General features: G+C 48.9%; 1 protein-coding gene across 3 annotated transcripts in view; it reads left to right on the plus strand.

Moving 5' to 3' along the window:
* The first annotated feature begins 2,116 nt into the window (after window positions 1–2,116).
* TGFBR2 (transforming growth factor beta receptor 2) overlaps window positions 2,117–15,607 on the plus strand; it is an 83,422-nt gene continuing 69,931 nt past the window's right edge. Inside the window, exon 1 of one of the 3 annotated variants that reach the window (XM_084751877.1) lies at window positions 2,117–2,651. In XM_084751877.1, coding sequence (XP_084608003.1) covers window positions 2,558–2,651 — 94 coding nt within the window. In that variant the 5' untranslated portion in view covers window positions 2,117–2,557. Of the gene's footprint in view, window positions 2,652–7,736; window positions 7,795–15,607 lie in introns of those variants that run through there. The other 2 variants (XM_084751876.1, XM_084751878.1) reach the window with 2 other exon arrangements.

Genomic DNA, 15,607 nt, shown 5'->3' on the forward strand with positions numbered 1-15,607 from the left:
TGTGCAAGAAAGCAGGTTGAGTAAACCAGGCGGGACAAGGCAGTAAGTAGCATTCTCTCCACGGCTTCTGCTCCTGTTCCTGCCTCCAGGTTCCTGCCCTGCTCCAGTTTCTGCTGTGACCTCCCTGGATGGTAGACAGAGTACAAACTACAAAACGAAATAAGTCCTTTCCTCACTAAGTTGTTTTTGGTCATGATGTTTCATCTCAGCAACAGACCCCCTGGAAGATGGGCTATCGAGAGGTCCCCATCTTTTGAGGGCTGGAAGTAGGTTGATCGCACATGTCAGTTATCCAATCAGACATCTGACAGGGAACGGAGGCTCTATTAACAAACTGCAGAACAGAGGCTGAAGAGATGGTTTAGTCAGTCCATAAAGTGAAGGCCACACAAGCAGAGACCACCTCTAGCACCTGCCTAGGAGGAAGCTGGGTGCTGGAGCAGAAGAGAGCTCGGTCTGTAAAGCGCTTGCCTGATGCAGGATCCTGAGGACCTGACTTCAGGTCCCAGCACCCTCATAAAAAGCTTGGTATTGCCTTGCATGGGCCCATAAACCCGGTGTTGTGCAGTGGAGACAGGAGGATCACCGGGGCTGAGACCTTGTCTCAAAGAAATAAGGCAGAAAGTGATGGAGCAGGACACCTGATACCCTCTGGCTTTCATGTATGTGCATATGTGCATACACACATATGTATACCACCACACTCATACACAGACACAAAAGTTTTAATTATAATTTTTTTTAAAAAAGGCTGGCACAGGTGCATCTGAAACCCCCAGTGCTGGCAAAGTGAGGCAAGAAAATGTCTGGGCTTGCTGGCCAGCTGGTCTAGCCAATCTCCCATCTCCAGGATCAGTGGGAGACTCGAGCAAGCCAAGGGACTAGAGAGGTGGCCAAGGGGCCAAGGGACTGGAGAGGTTGGCTCAGCAATTAAAAGCCCTTGCTGGTCCCATAGAGACCCGGATTCAGTTCCCAGCACTCGCATGGTCATCTCCTGGGGTGTGGTGGCTCGTTGCCTTCTGCGACTCAGTTCAGGGAGATCCAATGTCCTGTGATAACCTCTTCTGCAACAGCATGCACATGATGCACATACAGACACAAAGGCAAAATGCTCACACAATAAAGGGGAGGAAAACCCTTAAAAACAAATCAGGTGGTGTGACTGAGGTAGACACTGGATGTGGGCATCCACGTGCTCCACACATGGGCACACACATGTACAAGCAGATACTGTTTCTAGAAAACATGGTTACCCCAAGAAGAAAAGAAATTGGATGGCTGTGATGCCTTTCTACTAATAGACTTTCTACCTTCAGCCAAGTATTTTCTCTAGTCACCTGAATTATCCAAGAGCGATCCCTGGAAAGCAGGAAGCAGACCCACCACCAAAGACACTTATCCCCAAGGTTCCTTATGGTCAACACCCTGAAAATATCAGCCCCACTAAGATCACATGGCTGACTATTTGGCTTCACCCAGCAAACCACGCCCTGGAAATGGTCCTTCCAATTGGGAGGCTCTAGCCAGGAGCTCATTAGAAAAGGACTCTCTGCTCAGACCTACTGAACCAGAACCTTCAAGTTAGGTAAGTTCACCAAAGTTAGGTTAATCACCAAAGTGATTAACAAGCACATTAAAGTCTGAGACAAACCCTTAGATTTTTGCCCCACAGTAAATAAAATAAAAGAGAATAAAACATCAACAACACACACACACACACACACACACACACACACACACACACACACACACACACACACACCAACCCAGTCCCTTACAACGTGATCATGCGTGCATGCACATAAAACTGAAACCAAGCAGTGCTTACCGTTACTTTATTTGAGAAAACAACGTGTTCAACGTGTTCGGGACTCTGGGTCTACATTTCCGAACTCTCTCCTGGGTCCCAACGGAACTATGAAGCCCCTGGAAGCAATGTTTAGAAGTGTGTGTGGGTGCTTGGTGGGGTATCAAGGAAAGTAGTGTAATCACTTTCTAGCTTGTTTTGCGAAACGTGCGCTTAGTCACTTCTGAGTTTGAAGTTGGAGCTCCGACTGGGCGGTGGGGGTGGGCGGGGAGGGAGGCGTGGGAGCGCGGTGCGGGGCCCTAAAGGGCCGATCCAGCGGCCTTGATTAGAGGCCGGAGGAAAGCAGGGCTGGAAGCTGGAGAGGGCTGGAGCTGGAAGGCTCTCGGGCGGCGGCGAGAGGTCCTGCCCAGCTGTTGGCGAGGAGTTTCCTGTTTCCCTCCTGGCGCCCGGGTAAAGTTGATGAGTGAGTCACTCGCGCGCACCGACCGACGACAACCCCCGCGCGCGCACACGCTCGCCTGGGGGACGGAGCCCCAGCCTCCTGCGCAGCTCTCCTCGGCCGCCGGGGGCCTCCTCCTGGCCTCCAAGCTCCGGGGATCGCCGGCCACATCTGGCCCGCACCTCTGCCCGGCGCGCTCCCGGCGGCACAGGCATCCTGAGAGGGCGTAGAGTCAAGGCACAGCCCAGGGTCCCCGAGGCTCGGTTCGCGGCGCCCCAGGGGCCGGTCTATGAGGAGCAACGGGGGCTACCATGGGTCGGGGGCTGCTTCGGGGCCTGTGGCCGCTGCACATCGTCCTGTGGACGCGCATCGCCAGCACGATCCCGCCGCACGTTCCCAAGCCTGGTGAGTGAGTGGCCGGGGCGCGACGCTGGGGGTTCACTAGGGCTCCCCGCTCCTCCTCCAACCCCGGGGGCAGCGATTGACAGTCCGCCGCGGGACCTGGCGCGAAGGCGGAAACGGGAAGTTTGTAGCGGCCCGAGGCGTCCCAGGCCCGCGGAGATCCGGGGAAGATCTCTCGCAAAAAAAGAGTAGGACAGTCCGCTTGAGGGGGACTTGAGGACGCTCCTGACCCCTTTGTGCACGCACGAAAGGCGAGGGCGGCCCTGAGGGGCCCTGCACTCCCCGGAAAGGGAAGTTGGAGAAGTTGGGGCTTGGAAGAGTAGCGGCTGGGCACTGGCTGGCCAGCTGCTGCACACCTGGGCCGTGTACTGCGCTAGACAGCCAGACTGAACCAGACTACAGCCCTCAGCTCTGCCACCTCGGGAGGGATTCTGGGCCGCGACTCACTGGATACAAGTGAGGGAAAGAACTGATTTCAAAAGGCAGTCATCTATTCCCACTGTTTCTTGGTCTCCAGGAATGGGACGCAGTGAGGGTGGTCAGGCTGATGGCTGGGAAATTTTTTGCTGCGTGCCTACTAAGTGCTCGACTCTTGGGATGCTGCCTGGAGTTAAAGATCTTAGAGGCTGCCCTTCAGTGGAAACACTTAAGCCAGGATGCCCTCCGGGTCCCACCGCAGGGGTGGTAGTTAAAGGAGTAAAAGCAGGAATCAGTGCTCCTTCCTAAGGGCTTGCCTTGGAAGCGCAGAATCTCTGACCTTTGCACACCAAAGTTAGAATTGTGGCAGCTATCTGTGGTCAGGGACACTCTTCGGGCAAGTCACGTGACTCTGGGCCTCAGTTTCCTCTTCTGGACAACTCAGTGGTTCAGTTTATGTAAACTTACACTCTTTTCATCATTGGCTTTCTGAGACCTTCCCTGGTGACTGACTGTGAGATGGCCAGGGTGAATTTTGGTTGAAATGCTGAGGATGCCATGGCCTTGTGTGTGTCTTGGGGAGTGGGTAAGGCTACGGGGAGTGGGGAGAGGGAGCTCTTTACAGATGTCAGAGTAGGTGAGGTGCTCAGAGAAACCCTGTCTTGAAAAAGCAAGAACAAAACAAAGCAAAAAGAATTAAGGATCAGCAAGGTGGGTTCAGCAGGTGGCGCATTCCTGTAATTCCAGCACTCAGGAGGCAGAGGCGGGGGTTCGGATCGCTGTGAGTTCGAGGCCAGCCTGGTCTACAGAGTGAGCCCAGGACAGCCAAGCTACACAGAAAAAAACCCTGTCTCGAATAAATAAATAAATAAATAAATAAATAAATAAATAAATAAATAAATATTAAAAAAAAATACTGGTCATGTTGGAAACAGCAGTGGAGCTTTTCAGAAGGGAAGAGCCACACAAAATGAAACAGCAACAGTTCTAAAAGGATTACAACCCTGTCCTATAGTTTCATGACCTCTGCTTTGAAATTGCTGGTCTCTATTAAGCTGCGTCTCTTCTGGCTTGGTTGACTGGAGATTTGGCTCAGTGGGTAAGAGCATTTACTGTGTAAGCTTGAGGGCCTGAGTTCAAATCCCCAGCGTCCATATGCAAAGTTGGGCATGGTCCCTTGCCATCCTGGTGGTAGTGAGGGAAGACTTTGGAAACTGCTGGGTGCCAAGCTATCTCTAGGTTCTGAGGTAGACCCTGACTAAGGAAATCAATGGAGGAATCAGTGGTGTCCTCCTTGGGCCCCGCTCACACATGCACATAGACCCTCTGTTGCATACATGTAATCACACAAACACACACACACACTCACACACAGAGAGAATATGGCTAAAAGAAATTTAAAAAAATAAAAAAGAAATATAAAAAAAAAGAAATTAAAGAAAAACTGCTGGATTTTGCTGATGATCCTCAGGAGCAACACCCCACCCCCACCCCGGGTTTTGTTTTTTGTTTATTTGTTTGTTTTGTTTTTGTTTTTCAGTGTACATAAAACATTTGCTTTAGATTGGGAAGAAACAAAATTCTGGAGGCCTCCATTTAAGTTTTGTTTACAAGATTGAGATTTGTGATTTTTCAAATTCCAGGCTCTGTAGCTCATGAGTCATTTATACATACGGCTTTATACAATTAGCCGGTGGGTCTAAATGTGGGCTTTAAATAGTTTTACAAAACTGAGAGTTTTTACATTTTATGGAATTGCTACCCCAGAATATTTGGACAATTCACTTTGAGTTGTACCCATGTGATCAAAGTTTTTAAAGATGGTTTAAAGTTGGAAGACAGCTCCCAGGGAAAGGACGTGTGGAATTCCACTTGCCTTTTCACTTTCCACAGAAAGGAAAGGTGTCAGAATTTCTCCGATGTAAGTGGTAAATTGTGAGAATATTTTTCAAGCTATCTTAATGCAACATAAGATGTGAACAAAGGAGATTGTTTACAAAGTCCTAGTCAGCCCAACAAAAGAAAAAATGAGGGGCTGGAGAGATGGCTCAGTGGTTAAGAGCACCGGCTGCTCTTCCGGAGGACCGGGGTTTGATTCCTAGCACCCACATGGCAGCTCACAACTGTCTGTAATTCCAAGATCTGACACCCTCACACCTATGCACATAAATTAACAGAAAAAAAAGAAAAAAAAGGAAAAACAGAAACAAAAACTATCTATGCTTACCAGCATGACAGGTGAGCAAATGATTTCAGCACAAAAGAAAAATTGAGTGTGCGTGTACACACACACACACACACACACACACACACACACACACACACTTTACACTTTTTAAAAAGTGTTTTTCCCCTCCTGTTTCTCTGTGGGTGCCCTTCATGAGTGCTGGAATAGGGTAGCTTCACACTTGGTGCTCATGAGTGTGGAGCCCAAAAGTTGGCATCAGGTGTCTTCAATTGCTCTGCCTCATTTACCCAGGCAGGTTTATCTGATGGTGTGGGGCCTCTAGCTGAAGCCAGAGTGCACTGTTCAGGTTTGTCCTGCCAGCCAGGTTGCCTTGGGGACCTCCAGTCTCTGTCTCCTGCATGCTGGTACTGCAAGTGACCAACACATCCTCCTGCCTCTTTATGTGGGTGCTGGGGACGTCTGAGTTCACAATCCCCATACTTGCATGGCAAGGGCTCTCTGAGCTAAGCCATCTCCCCAGCTGCCAAGAAGTATGCTTAGACAAAGTTTAACTTTTAAAAGGGTGTGTGTGTGTGTGTGTGTGTGTGTGTGTGTGTGTGTGTGTGTGTGTGTATGTGTGTGTCCTGTCTGCTCCTGTGTAGAAGGAATCGGGACAGCTTTCATAGTTGGCTTTTACCTTCTACCATGTGAGACCCAAGAACTCAGATCCTGCAGCTTGGATGCAAACACCTTACCTAAAAATTAAAATAAAAAAAAATTAAATTGTTTTTGATGTAGTATATTCATCCTAATAAGTGCTCAAAAATCTGAAATTACTTTTAGGAGAAACTGTGCCCTGGATGCAGTCAGACCTCAAAAATGGTTTTTACTTTTTAGACACCTACAGAAAGGTCTTCACAGAGGACTAAACCTGGGTCCTAGTGTCCCAGGCATCACTGGTCCCAACAGGTCTTTAAGGATGTCCTCACACCTGTCCAGATCCAGACCTAGAAATCCTTAGTTCTGGAGTTTAATCCTTTGGGCCTACTTCTCCCTCACACCTCTAGGGCACTTCCTTTAATGGCATCTTATTTTTTTTTTAACAAGTGGATTATGCAGAAAATGCAAACCAGGGCTTTAATTTGCTGCCTCTGTGTTGGTTTAGTGCCCCCACATTGAGGACTTCCTATCAGATGCCCACCCACTGTAGTCCTCTGTGGAGCCCGTGCTCCCTTTCATCCTTTTCCTGCCATCGTCGTGACTTCTTTACAGCTTTCTTTACATTTATGAACGACTGCTTTACATCTTGGGTTTCCTAATTTCATTGTGTGTGTGGCAGCTGTGGGTATGTGCGGGAGAGTGCAGCGGGTGCAGGTGCCAGTGGAGGCCAGAGGTGGTGGATCCTCGGGGGCAGGAGTTACAGATGGTTGTAAGACACCCCCGGTAGATGCCCTCTGCCCCTGGGAACAATTCTATTTCCCTAATGAGTATTGGACCCTTATTAATGCTACCTTTGACACTGCCTTATTATTCCTTTTCAATGGTATTTATTGAATATCTCCTTCTATGGGAATGTTTAGACTCAGAGAACACTACCCCCAAACGAACGAGACAGACCCCTTCTTGCTTGTTTTGCTTCTTTGAGCTCCATACCTGCACTGTGTCACAGACAGCACAGGACATATCAGGGGCTTAGAACATTGTTCAGTTCTGTTCCGATACCCACACCCCAAATCCCTCATGTTTTCCTGAATGCTCCAGGAAGGTGTGCATGTTGGGTAGTTCCTCCTGGGTGCCTCTGTATGAGTTTCTCACTGCTGTGTTCTTACTCCACTGTCTCCACCTGGTTACAAGCCAGTCCCAGAAGACCCATGGTCCATGTTCATGCCTCTTAGCAAGCTGCACCAGGTGTGTCCAGGCTACCTTTCTGCTGTCTGACCTGGAGGTAGAGTGAGGGCCACACAGGTTGCCTTGGATTCCAATCCTGCCTCTCCCTTATTGGCTGTGTGGCCTAGGAGGCCTTGGCACACACTGTGTAAAACTGGGATGACTGTGGTCGGTTGGGATAAAATAACACTCTCAAGTGCTTAGCCCCATGTTCATGTGTCTCTCCCCCCTCCCCCCCCATAGATGGGTCTGGTCATTTTGAATTCTTCAGTCACACCTGACAAAGGCCTCACCTTCCCTCTTCTTTATGACTTTGCGTTGTGCCAAGGCCTATGGCAGTGTTTCTCAACCTGTGGGTTGTGGTCCCCTTGGGGGCACATGTGTGAGATATCCTGCATATGGGATATTTTGATTCATAACAGTGGCAAAATTACAGTTATGAAGTAGCAATGAAATAATTTTATGGCTGGGGTCACCACACATGCGGAACTGTCTGAACGGGTCACAGCTTTAGGAAGGTTGGTTACCTTCTAGAACATTCCAGACCTCAGTTTAGGCAACTGTCCCTCCATCCCCTCTTTCTGCCTTTCTCTGGAACTTCTATCTGACTACTTTTTCCTCATCTTTGAAGACCTACCTTGGGCCTCATAAGGAAACCTGCTTTCAACCTGCCAGGTGAGTCGAGTACCCTCTCCTCCGTCCTCTTCCAGTTCCTAGCAGCAGCCAGTCGTCATCTTTGTGTGGTCCCCTAGTCCACGGAGCTGCTCTCAGGAGCAGCTGAGCCTCTCTCCATCCTGCTGGGGAGAGGGTGACAGCCTTTAATACCTAGGCAGTCCCTGCTATGTTGGGCCTTTGGTCGTGAGTGATTATATCTGAACGAATGTGGCTTTGTAGCACCTGTGATTGAACCCAGGGCTTTATGCACCTCCTCCCCTCACTTGTCTCTGAATTTTGTACTAGGGTCTCAACTAAAGTCTCCTGGAGAAAAACAGCCTTTCAGCCTGCTTTGCGTTTGCCTCAGCCCTTAATAGCTAGGCCTCCAGGCCTGTGCCTCAGGGCACAGTTTTGGCGATTTCTATGCTGTGTAATTGGTTACTATATTCTGACCAAAGATAGAAAAAGATGTTTGATTTCTGATTTTTTTTTTAATGACTATAGAGCCCTTAAAACCATGACACTTTAGAAAAGTTTTCACCTACAAAATTACCCTGGGAATACTAGATATTCTCTCCAACCCCCCCCCCTCCTTTTTATTTTCTCAAAGATTGTAGAAAGGAGACAGTAATCACAAAGTAGAACGCTGAATTGGATTTTTCGAGGCAGGGTTTCTCTGTGTAGCCTTGGCTATCCTGGACTTCGTAGACCAGGCTGGCCTCAAGCTCACAGAGATCCACCTGCCTCTCCCTCCTGAGTGCTGGGATTAGAGGCAGTGGCAACCCCCCCCCCCCTTTTAAATGCAGGCTTTGTCAGGTGTGGTGTTTTGGTGTTGTTTGTTTGTTTGTTTGTTTGTTGAGACAAGGTTTCACTCTGTGGCCTGGAATTTATTTACTCCATAGCCTAAGCTGTCCTCACAGTTGGAGCAACCCTCCTGCCTTAGTATCTCAAGTACTGCTATTACAGGCCGAGCCAATCATGAATTGAATGTTTACGTTTCCTTCTCCACCCCGGCTTTGTGGTTTGGTCTCTGAGCCATGTATCTAAGGAACGTATGCTCTCCGTCACTGGCTGTCTATCATAGAGCATCCTGGGGATTATTCAGGTCAGATGCAAACCACCGAGGCATTTTAAATAGGCTGCACGGAACTGTATTTCCTGTCCCCAGCTCGGCATATGCAGCCAAAGGCTACATAAAAGTTTAACCCTAACACCCCGCTAGGTTCTGTGTTCCAGCTCCTATGGACCCGTGGACAGCTGAAGCTGTGGTTTTCAGAACCAGGCCAGGGCTGAGCAGTAGCAACATGGCGTCCACAGCTTGTTTTCTCCCTCCTCCTTCCCACAGGTGCCTGTGGCCTCTGATGGGGCAAGAGAGTGGGCAAGAGAGTGAATGATTGCTGAGTTTCTTTGTGGGGTTTGCTAAGGAACTCAGGAAGCGGCGCAGACACCTAGGCTTATCTTGGGGAGCAGCTAGGAAGAACAGTGACATGACTTACTCACTTTGATCATAGGAAGAAAACTAAAAGATAATCCTTGCAATTCTCTGTTTTATAAATAGACGGAGGCTACTGGCGTTCACCGTGTGTGGTGTGTGTGTGTGTGTGTGTGTGTGTGTGTGTGTGTGTGTGTGTGTGTAAGTGGCTCTTGATAGGAAGCTGGAAGGGTTAGGTATATCATATTTGGTGATGGTGGTGGGGAACCTTGGCACCTCTAATGCCCTCGATGCATCGCTTCTGATCGGTTCCCCTGCGTCTATGATCTGCCATCGGTTTTCTTTCATTTCGCATTTCTCCTTATGCACATTCATTGCACACAGTACTCTGTGGCAGGGGCATGCACCACAGAAAATCAAGACAGGAAGGGCGTGTTGCACAGTGTCGTTTATAGTTCCTGGCCTGACAGTGACATCATAGTAGTAGGAACCAGTGTGACCTGGGTTCGATACCGATAGCAGTTCAGCTGCAACCTGTTCAGTTAAGTGTATTGGAAACTTTAAATTTCAAGTCTATAGAGCCATCACATCAGCCTGGGGCTCAGACAACTGCTGGTGCTGGAAAGCAAAATACATTTAACCTGACTTAATGAAGATGAAAAAAATTTACCTCTGAGGTCCAGCTAATTTGAAAGTCTGTAGTTGGGGGAACACTCTTTTTTTTCACACTATAGCCTGATGGATTGTGACTTGTTCTGGCCTGGGTCCTCCTCCTCCCCTTCCTCCCCCTCCCATCCCCCCACCTCTCCTCCTGGAATCAGGGTCTCTTTTTTTTAAATATATTGTATTAATTTATTCATATTACATCTCAATTGTTATCCCATCGGAATCAGCGTCTCTTGAAGCCTGAACTCACCACGATTGTCGCTAAGGTTTTCCTTGATCTCCTGATCATCCTGCCTCTACTTTGCGGACACTGAGATTACAGTCATGCAGTGCTACAGCTGATTTCTGTGGTCTCGGGATAGAACCCAGGGCTGTGTGCAGTCTGAGCGAGCGCTCTCCCAATGGAGCATCCAAATGGCGCCATAGAGCAACCATCCCCTCCCTTGGCTGCAGTTGACTCAATCTGGCCTCTGGCCTCCTGCCTAGGTTCTTAAGGGGGACCTGGCATCTGCATACGCTGGCTGTTCCTAGGGCTGGAGCTGTGCGCCCTCAGAAAGAATTAGCTTCAAGGAGAGAACTTGTGGCTGGTGAGATGCTATCTGGGAAAGGTCAGGCATGCAGGCCCTCCCACCCATTATCTGATGGAATAGTTTGTTTCAAATATTTTCAGCATTGCAGCTGAAATGTGAGCCTGGTATCATGAGCAAAGGGCACCCATGCTTTGGCCTTTCAGCGGCAGTCATTTTCCTCAGGCGTGCCCTGTGGCGTAAGGACACTGTAGAGTTCTAATCCCTGCTCTGCCCCCTTTATGACCATCTTGTGGGTATGGGGGGGTCACCAGGCTTTTCTGTCCTAAACCCACATCTGCAATCTGCATGGATGCCTGGGCCATTTTGTTAAAAGGCCTTCCTAGCCTCTGGTTGGACACCTTAGACCTGTGGGTTGTGACCCCTTTGGGATCACATATCAGATACCCTGTGTATCATATATTAAAGGGTCACAGCGTTAGGAAGGTTGAGAAGCCCTGCTCTAGTAGATAGTTGGGATAGAGAAGGGGAGGGGGGAGGAGAAAAGAGGAGAGAATGCTCACTAGAAGACGTAATTTTCCATTTTAGTGTCCTGCTTTTAAAATTTATTTTTATTTATGTGTCCATGTGTACCTCTGCATGCTAGTATGTGCCTGTGCATGTGGGTGCCTGCGGAGGCCAGAGAGGGTGTCAGATGCCCTGGAACTAGAGTTTCAGATGGTTGTGAGCTGTCTGATGTGAGTGCTGGAAACCATACTTGGATCCTTGGCAGGAGCAGCCTGTGCTCTCTAACTGTTGAACCGTCTCCACGCCCTTTTGATGGAACAGGCCGCAGAGAGGAAAGACAACATGCCAACCAGGCCCCCATTTCCAGGGGAAGGTCTTCGAGCAAGCAAAGACTTCTAACCTTCAACCAGGTCGTCCAACCAACGGGGCGTTGTGCTTGTCAGTCAAGGCACAAGGATATGGCACATTTGGTTCAGCTGGGCACTGGCTGGGCATGCAACTAACTGTCCCTGCTTTGGGCCATGGAGCCATGGCATTGTAATCCTGGGCCTTCCAGTGTCTGGGTGGGCTAGGAACGAGCCACATTCCTCTGCAGAAGAGCTGGGCAAATGTTACATCTGTTGGCTGCATCCTGTTTCCCCAGAGTGGAGAGCATTCCCATTCGTGAAAGAAAGCAAGGACCCTGGCCATCTTCTAGGGCGAAGGAGACTCAAGGCATACAGCGGCAGTTTTATTGTGGGAACTGAACGGGAGCTCAGCCGCTGGGCTCACTCTGCTGCAGCTGCTACACTGGTTTCATTTCCTCCGCACGCACGGCAGGTTGATAAGTACAGGGCGAGTGCGTTTCTCCGCTGTTATGAATATTTCATTTGAGCAATCCATGGCTTCTCAAGCATTCTTTTCAAATGAGGCTCTTAGGACAGTTTAGAGAGGTTAAAAAAAAAAAAGGCAAAGGTGTGCTTTTGGAGAAATGAAGGCTTGGCTGAACACACACAAACGCCTGGAGGAAAATAAGGCGTGGTGCATATTTTCAGCGAATGCCATAGTGGCTCTTCATCTAGTAAAGAATTAAACTGTTTACAAAGATGAATTTAATTTTTTGGGGGGGGGGATCACTCACTGATGACTGCAGATGACTGCCTTCTATCTGCCCCCATGCCCCAAAGCTCTGTGTTCCACACAGAAATGTGGCTGTTCCTTGGGGTCTGGAGTCCTCTGGGCACGGTTCCTAACCATGGCAGGAGCTCTCAATGGCTGAGATCATCCTGTGGCCTGGGAAATGCTGAGCCTCCCCATCCCCCCTGCCCCCCCCCCATCGCCACCCCCGTCATGTCTCAGGAAATACTCAAGCAACCTTTCTCAGGTGGATCTTCTAACTATCCTGTCTTAGTTAGGCCTCTGTTGCTGCGATGAGCACCACTTGTAGAGTAAAGGGTGTATTTTGCTTACACTTTCAAGCCACAGTTCCTCACTGCGGGAAGTCAGGGCAGGAACTCAAGGCTTTTAGGAACCTGGAGGCAGGAGCTGATAGCCATGGAGGGATGCTGCTTACGGACCCTCTCCTCACGCCTTGCTCAGCTTGCTTTCTCATAGCACCCAAGACCAGCAGCCCAGGGGTGGCACCACTCACAGTGTGCTGGAGCCTTCCGCATCAATCCTCAGTCAAGACGGTGCCACACAGGCTCATCACTGGGCAGTCCGGTATGAGGCCACTCTTTCCACATGACTCCAGTTTGTCTGGTTTGTGTCTAGTTGGCAGAAACGGTAGCAAGCACACGTGTTAAGTCTTTCAGAGGATTTGGTTTGGGGACCAAAACCCATAGCGCTTACAATGTGCTGAGCGTGGGCTGTCTCAGTGAATAGAAGCCGTTCTCCGTCTGCAAGAAGACACTAAATAGTATATTCCACGTGCGTCGACTGCATCAGCATTTAAAACGTAGTATCCTGTTTAATTTCCCTGGCGAGCTAAAATGAGGCGTCATCCATGTACTATGTATGTGATGCCTGATGGATGGCCTCAAGGTGAAAATGCACAATGTACTGCAAATGGTGCATTCTCAGGAGAATCATAGAGGATTTACTCCCCGGGGACATTAAGTAGCTTTAGTAAGGCGGGTGCCGTATTGAGGATGGAGAAAGTTTGAGGCTGTAGCCCAGAGATGAGGATGCATGTGGGACATCCAGGAGGATCTTCCATGAAGTGTTTGGCTGTTAACCGCCAGGGCTTCCCTGGTAGAAGCGTAGACGCCCAGCTCCTGGTCTGGGACTGTGGCTGACAAGTGCCATCAATGCAAACAGTATTCAAGAAGCCTTGCAAGGGCGTTGCTGTCCTTCTGGAAGTTTTCATGGGTCTGGAGGCAGGCCAAAGTGTTTATATGGCATTGCCTATAATGGATTAGGAAGTGGAAAGACAGTTTTATAAGTTAGCAAGGAATAATTTATAAATTACTGAAGAATGTGCCTCCAAGATGGCTTTTCCAGAGGGCCTGAGCTCAGTTCCCTGTACACACTTTAAACAGCAGTCAACTGTGACTCCAGTCCCAGGGAAATAGGATGCCCTCTTCTGGCCTCCACAGGTTCTACATTCACAGGCACATACCCACATAGACACACATACATATACATAAATTAAAGTAATTTTTGTAAAAAATAGCAAATGATAAATTATTCTGATTTGGGTGTTAGACGGAGGATAGAAGTTTTTTTTCTTACATTAGAAGATATTACAAGATCATTGGGAAAGATGATCAAAAAGCATGTACGAAATAATAGGAAAATATTCAGAGAAGTTTGTCAAGCCACTAGTGGACAAAAATATTTATTTTTCTATAAAGGTTTCTATTTGTGGCATTTGTGATTTGTATATGCCACGAAAATAATTGTAGATAGATATTCGCCCTCGCAGCAGAATTTCTATTCTTAATCGTGGGTTAGTTTCTTAACAGAGTGTCTCTAACATGCATAAACATCACCCTCCTCGAGATCTGACGCTGTGCATAATGCTAGGGTTCACTCTCTGGCTTAGGAGATGTATTTAAGAATGCCTCCTCCTCCTCCTCCTTCCCCCTGCTACAAACAGAGACTGGAGTCTGCACCATGGCATCACCAAACAAAAGCCTGCCCTCCATCAGCCCCCGCCCCTACCTCAGGTTCAACTAAAACCCTTCATCACTTGCCTCACGTTCCAGTCCTGTGCCAAGGAGAAACGAAGTTGGAAATGTGTAATTACCGCAAGACCTTGATCTTAAATGAAAGGTAACCTAGGACTGACCCTTATTTTGAGATCAGAGAGACAGACAGAGGGAGGGGACTGAGGCACCAGCCGCAGGAAAGTGTCCAGGGACCTGCCTGAATGTTGGCTTCGGTGGGGCTTGTTTTGAATTATGTGTGATTTTTCTGCTTCTTCCCTCCCTTTTCCTGTGTGGTGTGTGCATGTGTGTGTGTGTGTGTGTGTGTGTGTGTGTGTGTGTGTGTGTGTGTGCGCGCGCGCGCGCGCGCGAGTGCATGAGCGTGTGTGCACAAGCACCAGGGAATGGAAAGCGTGTGCATGCCTACCACAGTGCCTCTGTGGAGGTCAGAGGGCAGCTTAGGGGTCAGTCCTCTCCTCTTTTGGGGGGGTCTTTCTTGCTTTTGCTGCTGCACTGCAGAGGTGCGTGGAACTCAGGCCCTGGCACTCACTAGCTAAGCGCTTTTACCTGCTGTGCCATCTTCCGCAGCCCCCACCAGGTTTTTGAGACAAGATCTCTCTCTCTCTCTCTCACTGACCTGGAAATTGTCCTTTTGGCTTAGGTTGGCTGGTCTAGGGAGCCTCAGTCCACCACTCAGCACTGAGATGACAAGTCGTCACTATGCCTGGCTTTTAGAAAGGGTTTTTAAATTGTTTTTAGTTGTGTGGATGGGAGTGCAGGTGCCCATGGAGGCCAGAGACATCATCCCACGGAGCTGGTGTTACGGGCAGTTGTGATCTGCCCAACAGTGGTGCTGGGAATCAAACTCAGGCCCTCTCCGAGAATGCTGCACGCTCTTAATTACTGAGCCATCTCTCCCCCCCCCTCCCCCCCCCCTCCCGGTGTCTGATTTTTTAATATTGTTTCTGGAGATGCCACCTCAGGTCCTCCTGCTTGTGTCCCTTAGCCACGGAGTTACCAGCCCTCGGAAGCATGTAATTCTTCATGCTAATAGAAAACATTAGCAACTTGACTTAGAAAACATTTATTAAATCCTGAACTAATACAAACAGAAAGCGTCCCAAACCCTCACAGGTGGCAGCCGCCTTTCCCTGGAGTTTTTAAACTCACTGTTACCAAAGAGAATCTAAAAATGCATTGCTGCAGTTATTTTGAGAATTTCCCCGCTGCAGGTGTGTGAGTGGCAGAGTGGAGAAATAGCAGGTTTGCTTCAGCCGGAACTCATGCCTTGCTAAGACAGCCTCGCCCGCTTTGGGGGTAATGCCGTTTCTCTTTGTCAATTCTAGTGTTTGGTTCTGATCTTCCCTTGAATCCATAAAATGTCCAAGAAGGTTTTTCCCCAGGGTGGAAAAATCAAGAAGGACTTTGCTGGGTGTTGACCAAGACCCAAGGGGCGTCTTTGTGCTTTGCGGAAGAAGAGGAAGTGAGTGTGGGTATAGTTAGTGTCCTGTTGCCCTTCAGAGATTGCACCATCGCTCTCCTTAAAATACCCTTAGGGAAGACAGACATTGCCA

The sequence above is a fragment of the Acomys minous genome (assembly GCF_964271855.1).
Source record: "Acomys minous genome assembly, chromosome: 13".
In the NCBI taxonomy this organism is placed as follows: domain Eukaryota; kingdom Metazoa; phylum Chordata; class Mammalia; order Rodentia; family Muridae; genus Acomys; species Acomys minous.